This window comes from Poromitra crassiceps, assembly GCF_964638095.1.
Source record: "Poromitra crassiceps genome assembly, chromosome: 25".
Taxonomy (NCBI): domain Eukaryota; kingdom Metazoa; phylum Chordata; class Actinopteri; order Beryciformes; family Melamphaidae; genus Poromitra; species Poromitra crassiceps.
Genome location: NC_139649.1, coordinates 12476599 through 12497718, shown reverse-complemented (window position 1 = coordinate 12497718; position 21120 = coordinate 12476599). Strand labels below are relative to the sequence as shown.

General features: G+C 45.3%; 1 protein-coding gene across 2 annotated transcripts in view; it reads right to left on the bottom strand.

Moving 5' to 3' along the window:
* Positions 1-21120, bottom strand: part of ppp1r16b (protein phosphatase 1, regulatory subunit 16B) — a 119535-nt gene that overhangs the window by 56806 nt on the left and 41609 nt on the right. Inside the window, exon 2 of one of the 2 annotated variants that reach the window (XM_083661083.1) lies at positions 20364-20790. In XM_083661083.1, coding sequence (XP_083517209.1) covers positions 20364-20628 — 265 coding nt within the window. In that variant the 5' untranslated portion in view covers positions 20629-20790. Of the gene's footprint in view, positions 1-20363; positions 20791-21120 lie in introns of those variants that run through there. The other variant, XM_083661084.1, reaches the window with a different exon arrangement.

Sequence of the window (21120 nt, the reverse complement as noted above, 5' to 3'; positions counted from 1 at the left end):
CAGGCACACAGACAGACAGACAGACAGACAGGCACACAGACAGACAGGCACACAGACAGACAGGCACACAGACAGACAGACACACAGACAGGCAGCCACACAGACACACAGACAGACACACAGACAGACAGGCACACAGACAGACAGGCACACAGACAGACAGGCACACAGACAGACAGACACACAGACAGGCAGCCACACAGACACACAGACAGACACACAGACAGACAGGCACACAGACAGACAGACACACAGACAGGCAGGCACACAGACACACAGACAGACACACAGACAGACAGGCACACAGACAGACAGGCACACAGACAGGCAGGCACACAGACAGACAGACAGGCACACAGACAGGCAGGCACACAGACAGACAGACAGACACACAGACAGGCACACAGACAGACAGACACAGACAGACAGACACACAGACAGACAGACACACAGACAGGCACACAGACAGGCACACAGACAGGCACACAGACAGACAGACAGACAGACACACAGACAGACAGACAGACAGACAGGCACACAGACAGGCACACAGACAGACAGACACACAGACAGACAGACAGACAGACAGACAGACAGACAGACAGACAGACAGGCGGGCAGGCAGGCAGGTAGGCACACAGACAGACAGACAGACAGACAGACAGACAGACACACAGACAGGCACACAGACAGACAGACAGGCAGGCACACAGACAGACAGACAGACAGACAGACAGACAGACACACACACACACAGACAGGCACACAGACAGACAGACAGACAGACAGACAGACAGACAGACAGACAGACAGACAGACAGACAGACAGACACACAGACAGGCACACAGACAGACAGACAGACAGGCAGGCACACAGACAGACACACAGACACACAGACAGACAGACACACAGACAGACAGGCACACAGACAGACAGACAGACACACAGACAGACAGACAGACACACAGACAGACAGGCACACAGACAGACACACAGACAGACAGACACACAGACAGACAGACACACAGACAGACAGACACACAGACAGACAGGCACACAGACAGACAGACAGACACACAGACAGACAGACACACAGACAGACAGACAGACACACAGACAGGCACACAGACAGGCACACAGACAGGCACACAGACAGGCACACAGACAGACAGACAGACAGACAGACACACAGACAGACAGACAGACAGGCACACAGACAGGCACACAGACAGACAGACAGACACACAGACAGACAGACACACAGACAGACAGGCACACAGACAGACAGACACACAGACAGACAGACACACAGACAGACAGACACACAGACAGACAGACAGACACACAGACAGACAGACAGACAGACAGACACACAGACAGACAGACACACACACAGACAGACAGACAGACAGACAGACACACAGACAGACAGACACACAGACAGACAGACAGACAGACAGACAGGCAGGCACACAGACAGGCGGGCAGGCAGGCAGGTAGGCACACAGACAGGCAGGCACACAGACAGACAGGCAGGCAGGCAGGCAGGCAGGCAGGCAGGCTGCTCCCTCCACCATACTCTCTGATAAGGATGTGGGATGGCTGACAGGCTTACACTTGTTTCAAAGCAAAGGACCTGATTAGTGACAGATTAGATTTCCTGTCTCCGTAAAAAGTATTGCTATATGTATTTTTGCCCATTGTGAAAACATAGAACTGTACAAGTTGTGATTCTTTCTACAGCTCCAATTCCTCTTCATATGCTCAAAACAGAGATTCCTGAAAGTTAGATGACTTCAAGCCACAAAATGCTTAGAAGAAGCATGTTGATAAAGAGCAGCAACCTGAGGGCCAGCTGGCCGGGCAGCCTTGACCACATCCATCACTGCTTCACCACATACTATCCCATTCAGCATTGATGATGTTGTATGTGGACTCTGCCTAGCAGTCAAGTAGCTGTGGGCCATGGCTGGCTGGACCTCTCTATCTCTGCCTCACAGTTACCATGGAAATAGGAGTTAACTTGAGAGTCGGGGCTCTCCCTGGAGACTTCACTGATGTGGAGGGGAAGAGAAGGAGAGATCTCAGCAAGCTCTTTGCGAAGCTCAATGCAGCGTAGATAACTGAACACAGCAGCTAAACCAGCAGTGAACATATGGCTTCTTCCAGAGCAGTCGTAAAAGGAGCAAATGTAGTACCAGAAGAAAAAAAAACAATGAATACAAATGAGAACAAAAATTAGTGCAGTATTACTACTAGGGCTGTGAATCTTCACTGGCCTCACCATTCGATTCGATTACGATTCAGAGGGCTACGATTCGATTCGATAACGATTATCGATGCATCTCAATGCATCTTAAATCGATGCATCACTTTTTTTCCCGAATACATGATTTTTTTTCTCACTTTCTTTTTTCTCACTGTGTGGCTACTTTTAAAATAAAAGTGCATTTAGAATTGCATTGTATTATGATCCATAATTAAAATAAACAACTGCATGTACTTCCATTATATTTTATTTGATTATATATATATATATATATATATATTTTTTATAATCGATTTTTGACATTTGTGAATCGATGCAGAATCGTGCAGGTCCGCATCGCGATGCATCTTATAATCGATTATTTTTGACACCCCTAGTATTACTACAGACACAATGCAGCAGCGATAGACAACAACACCCTGTAGATTAGAACAACTGTTCAGGTTCAATACAAGATCCTTTGTTACTCTCTGACAGTTCAACCAGCTCTGTCAACTGGCCGCGTCTCGCCTCCTCCTGACACACCATATCAAAAAGGATTTTCATATTCCAGAATGTTGCACAAACTAGCTTAGCCAATCAGGCTGCATCATCACTAGCTTAGCCAATCAGGCTGCATCCCGGCATTTGCTCTGATTTTCTGCCTTAATCCTGAACGGCGCTACATGGCCAAGATGATTCAACTGAACCAGCGTGTGTGTGAGGGAAGAGACAGTGGTGCCAGTGTGTGCCAGGGGCCAAGCCAGCGCTGCCTGGAGGTGCCTCCCAGAGAGAGCCATGTCTGACGGGGCTCTGGAGGAATGTTAATTTAGAGAGACAGACAGAGAAGGAGGAGGGGGGGGGGGGGGGGGGGATCTGTGAGGCCAAAGGCAGGGTGAGGAGAAGAGACAAGATATAGAAGAATGTGCCTAAAATCTGGCAATCTAGCAGACAGCCCATCAGAAAAACAGCCATCTGAAATCCAACACAGAAGCAGGCATTTGATAGATGCCACATGCACAAGGATACATTTTGTAAGTGGCATACTTGTGCAAGAGACTGAATGAATGCCAAATCCCACTTCAGTAATCAACTGCGAGGAAATGCCACCAAAAATCAAGGATAATCAGAAAATCAAGGATGACCATGATCATACAAGAGGAAGTGAAATATTGAAATGCAGAGAGAGAGCTGCAGGTGAAGGAGCACTGCATTCATTTGGTTGACAATAAAGTATGATCAGAGAGTGATTCCCACAGCGGGCCGGGCAGCCATACTATAAAATGACTGCAGTCACGTTGCTTTAAGGCGCTTTGAATGAACGCATGCAGAAAACAGAGTATGACATTTTATGATTTCCATCAATTTGATGCAAGTTAATGCAATATTTGAGTTTGACACAGATTCAATTTAGATTTGAACTAGGGATGCACGATATATCGGCAATCATATCGGTATCGGCCGATGTTGCAATGTTAATATCGGTTATCGGTATCAACCAAATTCTTCACATTGAGATGAAATAATGCAGTAAATCTATGATTTATGGGCTTTTACAAATGTTTTTGAAATAAAGAAATGCGTTACTTTTTGAAATTCAGTGTTTACATGTGATTTTCAGTATGTGCATTTTTTTTATTATCATAGAAATGTGTTTTTTTTATACATATCATATCGACATCGGTAAATATCGGTTATCGGCCATAACAGCAATGATAAATATCGGTTATCGGCATCGGCCAAAATTTTCATATCGGTGCATCCCTAATTTGAACAAAATAGAATCTCAGGACACGTCCGAGCTCTCAGCTACGCTGGCTGAGAGCCACTGCATTACGTCCTGTCCCCCCAAATCCGATGGCCAATGACCACATGTAAATATCATCTCCCATCTTCCATCCACTAAATGTCAGGGCGGCACACAGAGAGAGGCACCGTGGAGGAGAGGAGTCTGTCTGCTGTGTTGTTTTGGCCCGGGGGCTCAGCTGCTACAGTGTGCTCCATTAAGGCTCAGTCCTAGTCGCAGCACAGCACAGGTTCTCGGTCCTGTCTTTCCTGTGTCTCTCCACCGGAACTGTCCCAAAAATGCCCCCAAAAAGTATATTTACTGTACGTTTCCCCACCTCACATCAGCCCTGCTTGAGGCCTGCAGGGTTTCTCTCAGGAGGCATACCGCCTGGGACACACAGCCTGGGACACACAGCCTGGGACACACCACCTGGGACACACAGCCTGGGACACACAACCTGGGACATACAGCCTGGGACACACACAACCTGGGACATACAGCCTGGGACACACAGCCTGGGACACACAGCCTGGGACACAGCCTGGGACACACACAGCCTGGGACACACAGCCTGGGACACAGCCTGGGACACACAGCCTGGGACACACACAGCCTGGGACACACAGCCTGGGACACACAGCCTGGGACACAGCCTGGGACACACAGCCTGGGACACACACAGCCTGGGACACACAGCCTGGGACACACAGCCTGGGACACAGCCTGGGACACACAGCCTGGGACACACAGCCTGGGACACACAGCCTGGGACACACAGCCTGGGACACACAGCCTGGGACACAGCCTGGGACACACAGCCTGGGACACACAGCCTGGGACACACCGCGGCAACGCCAAGAAGAACTAGCTGCAACTAGTGTCCTCTAGTAAGAGAGCGGCGTCAGCGGAGGACCAAAATGCGAGACTCATTAGCCAATGAACAGCCAGGAATGGGTCTCGCGCTACTTTTGCATGCTAAAATAAAGCTGATAATGTACAATTTGATTCAAGGGGGGGAAAACCCTTTCAGAGTACAACACAAACTGTCTATTTTGCTGCAACTCGACAGTGCTGCTTTTTTTACTCAAGAGTTCCACTTTCTACTTCCTGGAAAAAAACTGGTCCATTGGAGTGAATGGAGATGTCGGAACTCTTCTATTATACGGCTCTGGCTGCAACTAAGGTTGAAGCGTCGCCTCACGCCGCCTGTGTCCGGGCCAAACACACCGTGTCTGCGACTGCATGAGATCTAGCACTGCAGATAGAAACCATCACACATGAAACAAAGCAGCATGTGCCTAACAATGTCACACTACTCTCGCTCACCACTTAAAAAGGCTTCATCATAGCTACTTCTAGTCGAGAATGATGTCTGATAAAAAGTTGCAAATGGCACTGGCGTTGTCAGCTCTTGCCTGCTGGTCTTTTGCCTGTGGAAGAGGAAAGGAAGAAGCAGAGGTGGAAAAAGAAGGAGAAGACAAGACGCACTAAATGGGTCATAATCAGACAGCGACAGGCTCAAGGGGCTTTCCTGAAGGCCATGTCATTGTGGAAATATTCATGTATATGATTTATTATCACATGAGATGAAGTTGAAGAATGAAAAGAACATTTTGTTTGTGCCCTCTCTTCTCGTGCACTGATTCACTGAACCAGCTGACCAGCCAATCAGGCGGTCCGACGGCGATTCGACATCTAGGATCGGCCAGAAAACGCTGACTACTGGAGCAAACGGCATTACAGACGTCTGAAAATCGCCCCGGTGTGTCCCAGGCTTCACATCTGTAAAATGAGAGTTGGAGGGAGGCAGCGAGGAGTTCTGCTCACTCGTCGATCCGTGTCCACGCAGACGCAGACTGCTCATCCCTGTCGTGATTCCCGTCAGCTCACGAGACGCAACGCGCCAGACGGTCCACGTTACACCACAGAGGTCAGGGGTCACCGTCACACCAGGTTAACGGCACACGAGAGCACAAAAGCTCCCGCCACGGGCCACTAGTGCTGCTGAGCAAGAGAAAGCCTTGAGGAGTGTTCAGTCAGCTAAAATCCTTCACAGACGAGTTACTTTTGAAATGGCATTGGATATAATAATGTACATGTCAGTATGTCTGGATACATAAAATATATATTTACAGTAGAAAAGATACAAAGATGGTTCAGGCATAGACAAGGCTGAATCCAAATGTTTGTACCGTCAGAAGATATTAGGCCCTGTAAAACATCACATTCCAACGACATTATCGTAAAAAAAGGAGCCAGCCTCTGAATATTTATATGTACCAGATTTACACTGTAATTGTAACTCTGATTGATTGCGTTTTTGACTGTCCTTGTATCATCTAGGGACCCAGGGACTGCAGATGAAATTTAGCTTCCAAGCTAATTCTGGGACAGTTTCTGACTGTCCATTGTCCCTGTCCAATAAAGAAAATGAATACAATAAAATAGATCACTAGCCACGTCACTAGTCTTCATATCTAATCCCACTAGTCATATCAGATTCTGTGTATTTGAAAGGATAACAACAATTCTGAATTTATTTTAAAAGCACTATATTGTCCTCAGTATAGCCGTTTACTTAATTACTCAACAAGAAAACATACTTAACATTAGTGCTTGAGATGTGGCAAATGTTAAAATATAATGCATGTGTTGCTGTACAAGTTAATAGGGCTGCATGATGGGGTGGGGTGGAGCGGGATGGATTACGATTTCTTGTGCTTTAGCAAATATTGCAATTTGATTTACAATAATAAGCATCCGAGTCTCCCATATATTATGTCCTTGTTCCACGGGTAAAAGAACAGATGCAGCGGTCTAGCAGCAACATTTCATAATCCTGAAAGCATTTAATGTCTTTATTCTAAGATTGTTTACTGTAACTGCCTGAAGCACTCAGAGACTGCTGAAAAATGCATCTTTGAGTAAACATCAATATTGCAAAATGAACAGTGAACACTATGAAAAAGCATGAACGAATAAAAAGTTAAAAATATATTCTAAAGCCTTTTTGAAAACAGAGAGGTGCTGTTTCCCAAGGCATGATCATCGGGTGTTGAATCTGAGCTTGGTGAAGTTGGCTGTCTCCTGTTGGTGCTACAACTGTCTGACATTTCTATTTAGAAGCCAAGTTTGTGATATAGCTGCTCTGCTGAATCCAAACCACTGATGTTGAACTGTTTTTCGGCACCAAATCCTTCTCTCTCACTGGAACATAATTACCAGTAACCTCCTCCTCCGTGTCATTGGGTTCTTTCAGTTGGCCTCTGCTCTTCTCACTATCTGGCTATAAATGCCTCTGTGGCTTCCAATTGGTTAGCAGAAGAAGCCTCTGATTGGACAACAAGTCGCTGTTTATGTGCTGACTCCACGTCATGACACTGCAGAGTGGGATTATCCAAGAGGCAGAGCAGTCGACTCCCAACAAGTCTGTTTAATTGGTAGAGCTTTAAATAAATAATAATAATTTTCTTTAAAGCTGCTGTTTTACAGTCGATAATACAGTTTTACAGTACACAATACACACGTAAAAACTGTAAAAATCACAATCTTAACACATTCACTGCCAATGACGAGTTGAGTCGTCAAAAAAAATCCAACGGTTGACTGCCAATGACGAGTTGAGTCGTCAAAAAAAAAAAAAAAAAAAAATTTGACGGTGGGACGTGGATCAATGCCCCCCACGTCTCCTATAAAAATATTGGAGCCACCGAACGTGTACAACCCATTCCACCGACCCACTAAGTGGCGACAGTGCTCTCCAGACTAGAGGAAGGCAAGCAAAAAGCAGTGTGAGGAAGCCATTCTCATGAAAATGGATTGGCGAAAACGCTTTCGTTTTCGCGCAGGGAGCTGGCGGTGGGGTTTTGCAAATTTGCATAATAGATTACGGGTGGAACACACTTTGAAACACGCAGCATAAATAAGACCAGAATCGCAAAAGCTTCATCAAAGCTCTCAACAGAAACCCCAAGAAACGAGCGAGCCCATCCAGACTTGCCCAGCGGCCGCCAGCAGACAGGAGCAGCAGCAAAGCAGTGAGCCTGGTGACGCGAGGTTACAGCAGCAGCAGAAACGAGCTTGTGACACGCCCGCTGCAGCCAAGAAGAACACACACGGAGGGAGGAGTTTGAAGGAGAGGGGTGTTTCCTGCTGTTATGGAGGAAATTACTGTTCAAAACTATTGTTTAGATGTCTGACGTCTTACTGATGCCAAAAATGAATGGTTAAAGTGACTGTTCAATCGAATTTCACAAAAAGCTATTTATCTCAGCTTAAATTTTCAGACGCTGAAACCATGCTGTATTCAAGTGCTAATGCCTACATAACTACTAACTCTACAAACTAACTCTTTTAGACAGAGAAAGCACACATTCTATTAGTTCTTTTGAGATATTTTGTGTTCACAAAATCTTAGCAGAAAAGAATCCTCGGGTCTTGAAAGATGAGCCAGAATCCTCAAAAAAACCCTCTGGCAGAAGCTACCTACAGTAAAAAAAAAAACGGCTAGCAGTGAATGTGTTAATTTTAATTTGCCCTTTCAGAACCAGTTTCCATTATACAGTATAGGGCTGTCACTCTTCATTCGAAATTCGAATTCAACTTCGAATGTGGGGGAGGAGGGCATGTTCGAATGTATAATTGACCTGTTCGATTTTTTTTTTTTTTTTTTTTTTTTTTTTTTATTATTATTATTATTATTATTATTATTATTATTATTATTATTATTATTATTATTATTATTATTATTATTTTATGAACCAAAATTAACCAACTGCTGCTTGCTGGTAATGTTAATCCCATGTCAGAAAAAGTCTCCAGATTTGTCGCGTTAGTCTCGAGTTGGATGCAGCCAAGTTTGTGAGGCAGTGTTGTGACTGTGAGCGTCCAAGCTAACACGTCGGGCTGATGCCCGGTGGCCTGGCCTGATTTTTTTTTTTTTTTTTTTTTTTATTAATTAACACATTGACTGCCAGCCGTTTTTTTTTTGCAGTAGGTAGCTTTCGCCAAGCCGTTTTTTTGAGGATTCTGGCTCATTTTACAAGAGCCGAGGATTCTTTTCTGCTTGGAGTTTGTCAACACAAAGTTCACAAAAGTACTAATAGAATGTGTGCTTTCTCTGTCTAAAAGAGTTAGTTTGTAGAGTTAGTAGTTATGTAGATATTAGCCGTTGAGTACAGCATGGTTTTAGCGTCTGAGACAGGAAGCTGAGATAATCGCAGTTTTGTGAAATTCAATCAAACAGGCAGAACAGTCACTTTAACCATTTATTTTTGGCATCAGTGAGAGATCAGACATCCAAACAATATAGTTCCGAACGCCCTCTCCTTCAACTCCTCCCTCCGTGGGCGTGTCTAGTGGCTTTCAGCCTGCGTTTGTCACAAGTGAGTGCTCTGCTGCTGGGAGTTTGAGCAGCGTCCCTCCCTGGCAGCGAGTTTGAGCAGCCTCCCTCCCTGGCAGCGAGTGTGGATAGGTCTCACTCGTCTCTTGGGTTTGAGAGCCCCGATGAAGCCCCGTGCGACTCTAGGCTTTATGCTGCCCACACAGTCCATTTCTGGAACCCCCCACCGCAGCAGCGCGAAAGCGTCCCCGCCTACAGTATGAGAATGAGGCTCGTTCGTTTCTGACTGTAAAATCGCCAAGCCATTTCCGCGGGAGGCGGCTGCTTTTGGTTGACTTTATCTCTGTCGGGAGAGGACCGTCGCCACCTAGCTGGTCGGTAAAATAGATTATACACATTCAATACTTCCAATATCTCCGGAGACGCGGGGGGCATTGATCCACGTAGCACCGTCAAAAAAAAAAAATTTGAATTTTTTTGAACCGCTGGATTTTTTTTGACGTATATATACGTCAGTGGCAGTCAACGTGTTAAACAAAAAACTTTGAATATATTCGAACGAATTTCGGGCAATTAAAGTTCGTTCAAACTTTATTTTGGGAAAAAGTGACAGCCCTAATACAGTACTAGCAGGGGAGTTCAGTCAGTGTAAAAATCAAACACAAAGGGTCCTGCTGAGTGCCTTATGTTGTCCAGTCTCATCTCCTATCAGACTCCATGTGAGAGGCTGGTCAAACTGATCATCTCTCTACTGACATTTGAAACCAGGGGGAAATATCTCCGTTTGTTTCTTCCTATATGGACACAATCAAAAAGCTAGTCAGAGCGCACCGAGGAGAAAGCATCACTGTCGTGTCAGATAGGGATGCACCGATTGCAAAATTCTGGCCCAATATCGATACCGATGTTTAAAGTCACAATTTGGCCGATGGCCGATACCGATACATGTTTTTTTACACCTTTTTTGACAGGGAAACAAATAAATCTTCATTATAAACAAATAACTGACCTGTTTTAAAGTATTTTAGAGCACTTCATCACACTATCTTTGAATGAGCACAAATTCAATCATACTGTAATGTAATTATGAAACAAACAACAAATTATGTGACCCAACTGATAGGCTAAATATCGGCAACTGCAATCGGTGAACGGCATCTTCTTTTTTTGCCCGATGGCCGATTGCAGTCAACAAGGCCGATATCGGCCGATACCGATATGGCCGATATATCGGTGCATCCCTAGTGTCAGAGGTGAAATGCAATCAGTTGCAGCCAACATGTTTATTTGTCCTGTGTACTCGTCTTCTCTGTCTCAATGGCATGGTGTTGCTGCCAGATGCCTGGGAGCAGCTAAGCCTATCTAAGGCCTCTGAAGACTGAAGAGACACCTTACTACTCTAATAAGACAGCAGAGGAAGACAACAGCTCCTCTGAGAGCTCATTTGCACACAAATAAACCAGAGGGGGGGAAAAGAGACAACCACACGCAGAATCTCCCTCCAAGAGTAGTTACTTCCTGCCTGGGTATTTTTCGACGCTGAAATCTATAGTTATTCTTCTTCTGTGTTTTTATGGTGATGATACAGAGGGGAAAAGGTGGTGACCCAGAGGCGAAGGCCACACGCCTAAAAATGGAAGCGGGATCTAAAGCGTGGCTTTTTCGATGCCGACATATAAGTGATGGTTTTCAGTGGGGGAAGCATCAATTAGTGTTTTCAGTGGGGGAAGCATCAATTAGTGCACTGGCTGTTGTCACGTGAGTGGGTGAATATATAGGGCCCAAGGCTGGGAAAACAAAATAAAACTGTAAAACACGGACAGGGTTCAACATAGGACCAAAATAGAGTTACAGTATGTCATTTCTGACACTCGCACACAAACAGTGTGAGATTATTTTGGAGGGAGTGGATAGACTTTATAATAATGGTGTCCTCTTAAGAAATTCTGTACTATGAATTACTGAGTGGATAGTCACCGCCATAAAGAAATGGTGTATCTCCAAAAATGGCAGAATTTGGTCAAAACTGGTTAATCTACTTATCAATCTACTCGTGATAAGGAAACTTTCTGTGCTTAGGGAAAAATATCAGCTGCCAACTGCAGCACTGAAATGTTGTAAAGTTGGAGGTCTACAAGACGCTGAGCAATGAGCATAGATGGTTTAGACTAGGAGCTCTAAGATTTCGTGTCCTTTCAAGAATTTAAAGTCTTTTACAAAAGAAAAATATAACAAGGCAAAATTACAATTAAGTTATAACTTTAAAAAAAAATCCATGGTGATTTAAGTGTATATGTTCATTTTGTACCTAATAATCTTCTAACAGATGGCCCATCCAGAGATCTTTAATACTAGAGAAGTAGAGATACACCACAGTGGACACCCCACCAATAATAAGAAATGGTACTGTGGGGATGCAGAATTCCGCATAACACCCGTCTCCTAAATGGTCATGTGGTCCCCTCTTCCATTGAAGTGTTGAGCCTGGTGATGTGGTGTGTACTGACCTAGCAAGCTATCTTGAGCTAGAGATCGTGAGTTCCCAAACTCCACACACACACACACACCACACACCACACACACACACACACACACACATATAAACACAAAGCTGCAGATAGGCAGATTCTTAGTTACAACACGATTGAGTTAGCAAGGCGGTTTTGTGTGGTATTTATTCAGTTTGGGAAATCTCACAATCTCGCTGTGTGCTAGGGAGAGAGAGACAGAGAGAGAAAGACAGACAGACAGACAGACAGACAGACAGACAGAGAGAGAGAGAGAGAGAGAGAGAGAGAGAGAGAGAGAGAAGTCAGTGGTGTAGTCTATGTGATAAAGCTCCAGCCAGGATTTCTGTATACCCACTTAAAATGCGCAAGGATACGTAACAATATAGTTTTTTGACAGACCTTTCACTTCAGTGATTTTGTTTGGCAAAAAGCGTGTAGAGAGAGATAAGGTCAGAGAGGCGGAGCCGAGGCCGGAGCCAGAGCCCAGCTGACTGCGTTCAGGGACTGCTGCGGTGGAAGCTGCTGTTTTATTTTAGGAAGCCATCAGCACAGCTGCTGTGCAGATTCACAATCCACAGGAGAAGATGAACATCAGGCACATGGAGAGATGATGTAGATGCCCCAGAAACAAACCTCACTCCAAGCTGAAGTCAAAAGTTACCCACTACACCACTGGACTACAAACTACACTGCGCCACTGGACTACAAACTACACTACGCCACTGGACTACAAACTACACTACGCCACTGGACTACAAACTACACTACACAACTGGACTACAAACTATTGATAGTATTCTGTTACATCACCACACAGCCATTTTGGTAGGAAAACAACAGGTGATTGTGATCAATTAACAGATGATTACAATCAAGTGACACTTACAGCCAATGAGCTGTGTGTATTGTAGCGCCATATTGGTAGGAAAAAGGCTCGTGACATCATCGGAATACTATGAATACTACACTGGACTACAAACTGCACTACACCACTGGACTACAAACTACACTACAGGACTACAAACTGCACTACACCACTGGACTACAAACTACACTACAGGACTACAAACTGCACTACACCACTGGACTACAAACTACACTACAGGACTACAAACTGCACTACACCACTGGACTACAAACTACACTACAGGACTACAAACTGCACTACAGCACTCGCAGCAGCGGAGCGAATGGGGGGTTGGGGCTCCTATAACATTCAAGCTCAGTTTAGTCTCACTGGTGAAGTTTCTGTCTAGATTTAAACCATTTAATTTGATAATTCCTTCCTTCCCATTCCTGTTTTAATTGATATCTTTGTCAATTGACGATACATTTAAACACACATGTATACATATAGTGCAATATGAATCGACTTTGAAAGGGGCAGCTGAAGAACTCTGTGCAGCAGCGGCACTCGTTTTTCAATTGTGAAAGGAAAGTCAACTGCGCACTAAAATTGTACAGTTTTCCCCGTTTCACATCTTTTCCCGTGACGTCTTCTTCAATCATCACGTTGCTTTACAATCTCATCAGATAACAGCAGTGTTACAAGAAAATGTCAGATCAGTCAATACTGTCTGTGTGTGTGTGTGTGTGTGTGTGTGTGTGTGTGTGCATGCATGTGTGTGTACTGTGCATGTATGCGTGTGTGTGTGTGTGTGTGTGTGTGTGTGTGTGTGTGTGTGTGGCGCGCGCGCGAGAGAGTGTGAAAGTGAGAGTGTGTGTTGGTTGTCCTTTCTGACCCCATGCACACTGCTCCTGTGCTGAGCTGTGGCTCTCTGGAGGGCAAAACCTATCAGTCTCAATAGGCAGAGAGCTGCAGCGGGCGAGAGACAGCGAGGTGCTTCACAGTCAGTTCACAGCCATCAGCCCGCCTCATCAGCGGGTGGGGGCAGAGGGTTCAGCACGGGTGCAGCCGGAGGGCAAAGAAAGGGGGCGGCATTCAGGACGTATCCCATCCCATCTTATCCTGTCCCATCTCCTATCCTTTCCTATCTTATCGTCTTCATATCCCCGCCTTGCCAACGTTTCTGCCGGTAGCAAACAAGCACATGCGCACTAGGGGTGTCAAAAATAATCGATTATAAGATGCATCGCGATGCGGACGTGCACGATTCTGCATCGATTCACAAATGTCAAAAAACGATTCTTGTTATTTTTTTATTTTTTTATATATATATAATCAAATAAAATATAATGGAAGTACATGCAGTTGTTTATTTTAATTATGGATCATAATACAATGCAATTCCAAATGCACTTTTATTTTAAAAGTAGCCACACAGTGAGAAAAAAGAAAGTGAGAAAAAATAATTCATGTATTGCGGAAAAAAGAGATTTGATTCGATTCGATTACGATTATCGATGCATCGATAATCGTAATCGAATCGAATCGTAGCCCTCTGAATCGTAATCGAATCGAATCGTGAGGCCAGTGAAGATTCACAGCCCTAATACGCACAAGCACACGCACACGCACACTGTACATGTCTCTCTCTGTCTCTAGCTCGAGTAGCCATCTTATCCTCTGTGGCTTTAAATCTGTGTAACCTCCCCTCATGGCCGGGTGAGTCTGACCGCAGCCACCAGAGAGGAGGTTATAATGAGAGAGCAACTGTGGGGCAGAGAGGAGGACTACAGAAAACACACACAAACACCATGTAAACACATGATGCACATGTCACGAACACATGCACCTACACTACACGCTCTATACATGTACACATACTGGATCAGTGTTTCCCCTACAATTGTACAGGCCTGGCGGGCCCGGCCAGGCCAACGAGGCCCCCGCCAGGCCTGGAAAAAAATGACTACTAACATAAATTACTAATATGAATGAATATGTATGAATAATGGCATCACAGTCTAATCCTAAATGTTAATATTATCCTGATCTGGCTTCAAACGGCCAAAATGTCAATTTTCCTGAAAAGAATTCTAGGTGAAACAACTGTGTATGCTGGTACAGAAGACACCACAGTTTCAATAACACTGTCTACTCACGCACGCACACACACACACACACACACACACGCACGCACGCACGCACACACACACGCGTGCACGCACACGCACGCACGCACACGCACGCACACGCACGCGCGCGCACGCACAGCGGCCAGGCCAGTGATGCTGTGACTGTGACCACAGTGAATACAAAGCACTTAAAGGAACATTTCACCCAAAAATGAAAATTCTGTCATAATCTACTCACGCTCATGCCAGTTGAAACATAGGTGAAGAAGTTTGCCAATACTACACACACGGGGAGGTTGCCAGCGCAATAAAGCAGTCACCATTGACTTCAGTACACAGTACAACTAAAGTGGAGTTTCTCTGGAGTTTCTCTGGAGTCCTCATGAGGGTGAGTAGATAATGACAGAATTTTCATTTTTGGGTGAATTGTAGGGGTGCACCGATCACGTTTTTTGCCACCGATCACCGATTGCCGATCACCTATGGGAAATGTCTGCCCAACCGATCATCGGCCGATCACCGATTACCGATCACCGATCACCGATATATAAACTCCTCAAAGAAAGTTTGGAAACGTTATTTTAGGTTGATTATTTCTCCCCTTTAATAATACCAATTGGCATTGTATTTTATATCGTTGGAAAGCCTGATTAGTGATAGGGCATTTTTTTTTATAAAAAAAAAAAAAAATGCCAATCGCCGATCGCATATTTGAGATCAAAATCGGCCGATACAGATTGCTTGCCGATCGATCGGTGCACCCCTAGTGAATTGTTCAGGAAATGGCTCTCCCGCTCAAACCGATCGGGGTTTATACGGGCGTCAGGACCTTTCGTAAAATCCTTCGAAAAAGGCTTTTACTTGGACAAAGACAAACCAAGCGATTCAGACCATGAATCATTTGACTTGGGGGCGTCTGGGTAGTGTAGATGTGCAGTAAAAGCACTCGCCTACGACCACGGAGAGACACGAGTTCAATTAGCGCTAGCGGTACTTCTGTCTTGGTCAGACGTTCTTACAGACACAATTGGCCATGTCGGCGGGTGGGAGGCACTCTATAAGGCCAGCAGGGTCAGCCTGGGGTTAAGCCCAGTCTCTGTTGTTATGGTTTTCTCTCTCTCTCTCTGTCTGTATGTGTATGTGTGTGTGTGTGTGTGTGTGTGTGTGTGTGTGTGTGTGTGTGTGTGTGTGTCTCTCTCTCTCTCTCTCTCTCTCTCTCTCTCTCTCTGTCTGTGTGTCTCTTTCTCTCCTGCTTTCTCTTCCTGCGAAAGAGGTGATTAGTGGTTCTATTTATTCCTGACCCCCGTCTGTAACTTTCCATTGCTGGGGCTGTGCAGCTCATTGTTTCAGCACTTCACATTATAAAACATTCAATCTTATATATACGCAACATTTTGTTGTGATTTATGAAAACAAATAATATTTCTTGACAATGACATCAAAGTCAGCAGGTTTCCAGTCATATTCTCCATTTTTCAATCCAACGCTTCATCTCATTTCGATCATCTAGATTACATCTTCTTCATTTTTAATATCGCATTCTTTGAAATAAGTCGACTGTACGGGGGAAGTGAAGGATAACGTCAAATCATATTGATAGGGCGGTCTGTGTGCTGTGGAGTGTGTTGCCTGCTCTAGCATTTTGGGGACCGGAGGGAACTAGAAGAGAGATGATCCGAATCCTGAGCTAACCAGCTGCCTGTGGGGCAACACTGCAGACCATCTCTCCCTCTCTCTCTCTCTCTCTCTGCCTCTCCATCTCTCTCTCTCTCCCTCCCTCCCTCTTTCATGGTCACCCACATTAAACAATGCTGATAGCGAACATTTTTCATGCTCTGCCAGCAATAAGGAGAACTGACCACGATTCCACAGATCTGTTGTGCCCACACCGATGCAAATACATCTGCTCTGTAGGTGTAGTAGTCTCTGGTCGTGGACACAGAGATACCCTGGGGCTGCCATATTTAATGCATAAACATGATGTAGAGCCCAGGGTATGGTAAGGTGTGATGCACACTATAAACAGGGAAGGCTGTCATGTAGTGTTATTCAGCTGTGGGCAAGGCACACACAATCTGTACACATCCTTACACACACACACACACACACACACACACACACACACACACACACACACACACACACACACACACACACACACACACACACACACACACACACACACACACATCCTTACAGAGATCAAACTAACAAGTAAACCATGATGTTTGATTATTTACATGAGTGAGCATAACAATCAAGAGGGTTGAAATAATAATAATAATAGCTTGGATTTATATAGCGTCTTTCAAGGAACCCATTCAAAACGACGTAAGCACCAATTCCACGTTAAAGGTGAACTCATAACGCCAGAAACTAATTTGCAAACAACAAAATGTCTCTGCTACAGCTGACTGTGCATAAAAATATATTCTGTAGCTGCAAACCCTCACGTTTATTACTTTGTCATGCTGATAACCTCTGTAATAAATGAACCTCTAAAACAACTGTATACTGTTATGTCCATTTACATTCTGCCTACTGCATTACTATACATACTATAGGCTGTTGTGACAGTTGGATGTAAAGCTTTTGTTTGGCCAAGGCTATACAGGCTGAACAAATTCATTCAAGCATCCAAATATGAAACCATAACAAGCCCAGGTAACCTTACAAAATTGGATTATTTTTCATTCTAACTGCTGCAAAAGCCAAATAGATCATAAAACATATTTTGTGGCCACAGAGAATGCAACCTACTATTTACGACCTACAGTATGTTTTCCTGCTCCCGAAGAATTTGTGCTGTAGAAATTGTACACAAAAGCTGTTCCTTGGCAGACCGGATTGATGCAAATAACTGACACATGTCCCATTACACTGAGCACGCACAAAGACAACCTGATCACTCTAGTGTTTCCCCTATTCGTAGGTTGGCGTGAATTTAGCCTAAATTTGGAGCAATATTTAGCTTCCTTCCTGACAAGCGGCGTACCGCTGCCTGGAAAGAACACCCCCCCCCACACACACACCCTGTCAAAACATCCTAGACTGACAGTATCCACTTTGTAGAGCTACAAGTACTCAGAAGAATACAGATCCTTTAAAAATCGAGCCCACTGACTAAATGAGGAGGTGTTGTGTGATCTGGATCCAGACCTGACCTAACCCTGATCTGTGTCATTTCAAACCAATCAAGATTAATAACACGATCATCATCAACAAACTGCGTTGAAAGTCTAAGTGCATGGCTCAGCAGACTCGATGGGGACGATAGCACAGTAGAGTACAGCAAAAACCTTTTCAATAAAACCATTCCAAACCTTACACACCACCACAACAACAACAACCCTTCCATCTGTCCGTAATAAGCCGCAACAGTCTTGGCAAATTGCACCGACATATCTGGTGAAAGGATTTTTTTTTTTGGAGAGAGAATAGTATGCCATTTGGAAAGAACTGCTCCGTTTTATCCAATTAGGTGATATCGTTTTATGGCCTGCTGGTTGTATCTAATCTTAATTTAGGTTACACACCAATGTAAAATCCAATAGAGGGTCCAGACTCCACAAATCCTGTGACTTCCAACAGGAGCTTATATAAGTCAGTGCATGTGTGTGTGTAGTGTAGCTACCTTTGCTCGGCCGCTGTAAGAATCATGTGAAAAGGCATAAGCTTATCTTTAAAAGACAGCTTACATTAGCAGAGAATGTACAGTTAGCACAGCCTCGGGCTGTATTTGTCGCAATTAAAACAAGAGTTCCTTCAAATGTCAGCCAACAGTGAAGCTACTGTAAATGAAATGTCGTATCCAACAGATAGTAAGTAGCCTATGATAATTCCTGCATCACTGACACATTGTTAGCAATGAGACAGCATGGCGGGACTGTTTGTGCTGGTGGGAAACAGTTATTATTATCTCCAAATAGGGGGCACCAATCCGAAGAAATGTTAATTATAAGACTGGCGGAGTTTCATCTCGGCGTGACAACTCCATTACTTCCCTATGATAAATCACTCTCCTAACAAATTCAGTTAGAATGGAGTGACTTCCGCTGCCGGTTTAAGTGGGCCAGACCAGTCTAATTGTGTTACTGACCTTGGCATTTTGATATCCAAACTGAAGTAGTGGGGTGAAGCTAGAATTGGCATAATTATTCAAATCTGTTGTACAGGTTTGAACTGTGCTTAGTCTCGCTTGCCAGACTTACCTCCCTGCCGGCAGAGAAGTCTGGCTGCATGGAAAACAGACTGCTGGTATAGACCTTATTCGATTGACGTCACTCACGTATGGGCACGTACCCACCGCCGCCATATTGTCGACATAGCGCTGCAGCTTTTAAGTGACAGCCTATGCGGAGCAGCGTTTATAGGAAGCTAGCCGCTGTTAGCGTTACCTGTATCGTTCCAATTGTGTTCGGATGGTGACCTGCGTTACACGCGGCTGTAGTAATGACAGCAATAAAGTCCCCGTGGTTTGTTTCTATCTCTACCGTCCACAGACGTGAAGGGAGCGAGACGGAGGATACGTCCGCAGCACAGGAGAGGTGTGTGGATAGTTGGGAGAGACAGGTGAAACTTTCTGACAGCTCCTCGCAGCAAAGTCTGTTCACCTCGTTCTTTTGTTTATTATTACAGGCATTAACGGCAGCCTACAAACAACAACTGTGGGGTTTTTATTGCCGTCATTACCATCGCTGTTTTGTAATGGAACAGAAACGACAATAAGGCTGTTACTAGTTGTCAGCTGCAGGACGGTATGTCAACAATATGGTGCGTCCAGGGTTAGCGAATAAGATCTATAAGATCTGCCATTGGTGGCGTCCATTTCAGTGGGCAGCGGAAGAAAATCCCTTTCCGCTCCGTGCAAGCTCTGCCATTGGTTCTGACGCGCTCTGACTGACCGGCTGCGACCATATATGGATTTCCTTTCCGCTCCCTCCGTCATGAATCTGTCTGTCTGAAATGCCTCTGCCGCTGTGCGTGTTGAATCTGTCGATCTCAAATGCCTGCGCCGCTGTGAAGCAACATCATCAACAATGCTAGCTCATTGCTACACGCTGAAAACGATTGGATCTGGAATGTGCCTGCTTGGTACTTTCGGTGTTTGATTGTAAAGGTAAACAGAGCCTTTACCCCCCCCCCATTACCCCCTGCCCCCCACTATACCAGAGTGCCAGCCAGTACAGCCAGACTCTCCCCCCGTTGTAGGGAGAGTCTGGCAAGTGAGACTAGACTGTGCTCGACTCTGAGCTCACGAAAAGAACCCACACACAAGAACACATTTTCTTTCGTTACAGTGAGTATATAAAGTATAAACCTGCGATTGTTGTCTTTCGCGTGGCCGTCGGTTGTACCATTTGCACATTGGCTTGCGTCTTCTTCATCACCATGTCCAATACAGGGTCAAACGGGCCTGACAGAGCTCACTCATGATCCGCGGCACTGACTCGGTGCTGTGGAGAACTGTGTGCATGCTGCTTATTACGCCCTACCTTCATCCGGGTCGTTCCTGGCCGACGCCTCCAGAAGTGCCACGCTGGCGGCAAACGACACGTGCCTCTTGCCCGGGTGCTGGTAGTTGTTGGCGTTTCGCGCCCTCTTGTCGGCCTTGCGTTTCTTGTTTTGCATCTCCTTCTCGTAGACGGCCCATCTCTTCAGCTGCTGGGTCCGGCGCTTCTGGGCCGTCCGCAGCCTCTCCAGACTGGGCACTTTGTCCAGCTGCTGCAGCTCCTGGATCAGCTCCAGGTGGTTGGCCATGATGTCAGAGGAGCAACTCTGGCAGCCGGTGGGTGGGGGGGTGGAGCGGTGTGGGAGTTAGGGGAGAACGTACAGTTCTAGCGAGGACTGCACCTTCGGCCGTGGCCTCCTCCCATCTTCTTCATCATCCTCCTTTCGGCAGCAGCAGTAGCAGCAAACTTCCTGTGAAACAGAGGAGGAAGGATAGAAATACAGAGAGCGATACGGAGAGAGAGAGAGAGAGAGAGAGAGAGAGAAGCTGACCCATCAATTTTGCTGTTCACAAGCACAAACTGTACAAACTGCTCATAAAAAGTATCTACCACAAACCTTCAGTACTAGGCAGTTTAATAAATAAATCAGTACGTCAAATGTGGAAGTAGTTATATGCCACCTAAAACTCCCAGTAAATCCTCAGCCGCATGCACTGGGGGGACACGTTGACATTTTCCAGTCGACATTTTGTCTAATGCCCTTTGGTGGCAGGGTGGCTGAGTTAAAGACACCGTGTCA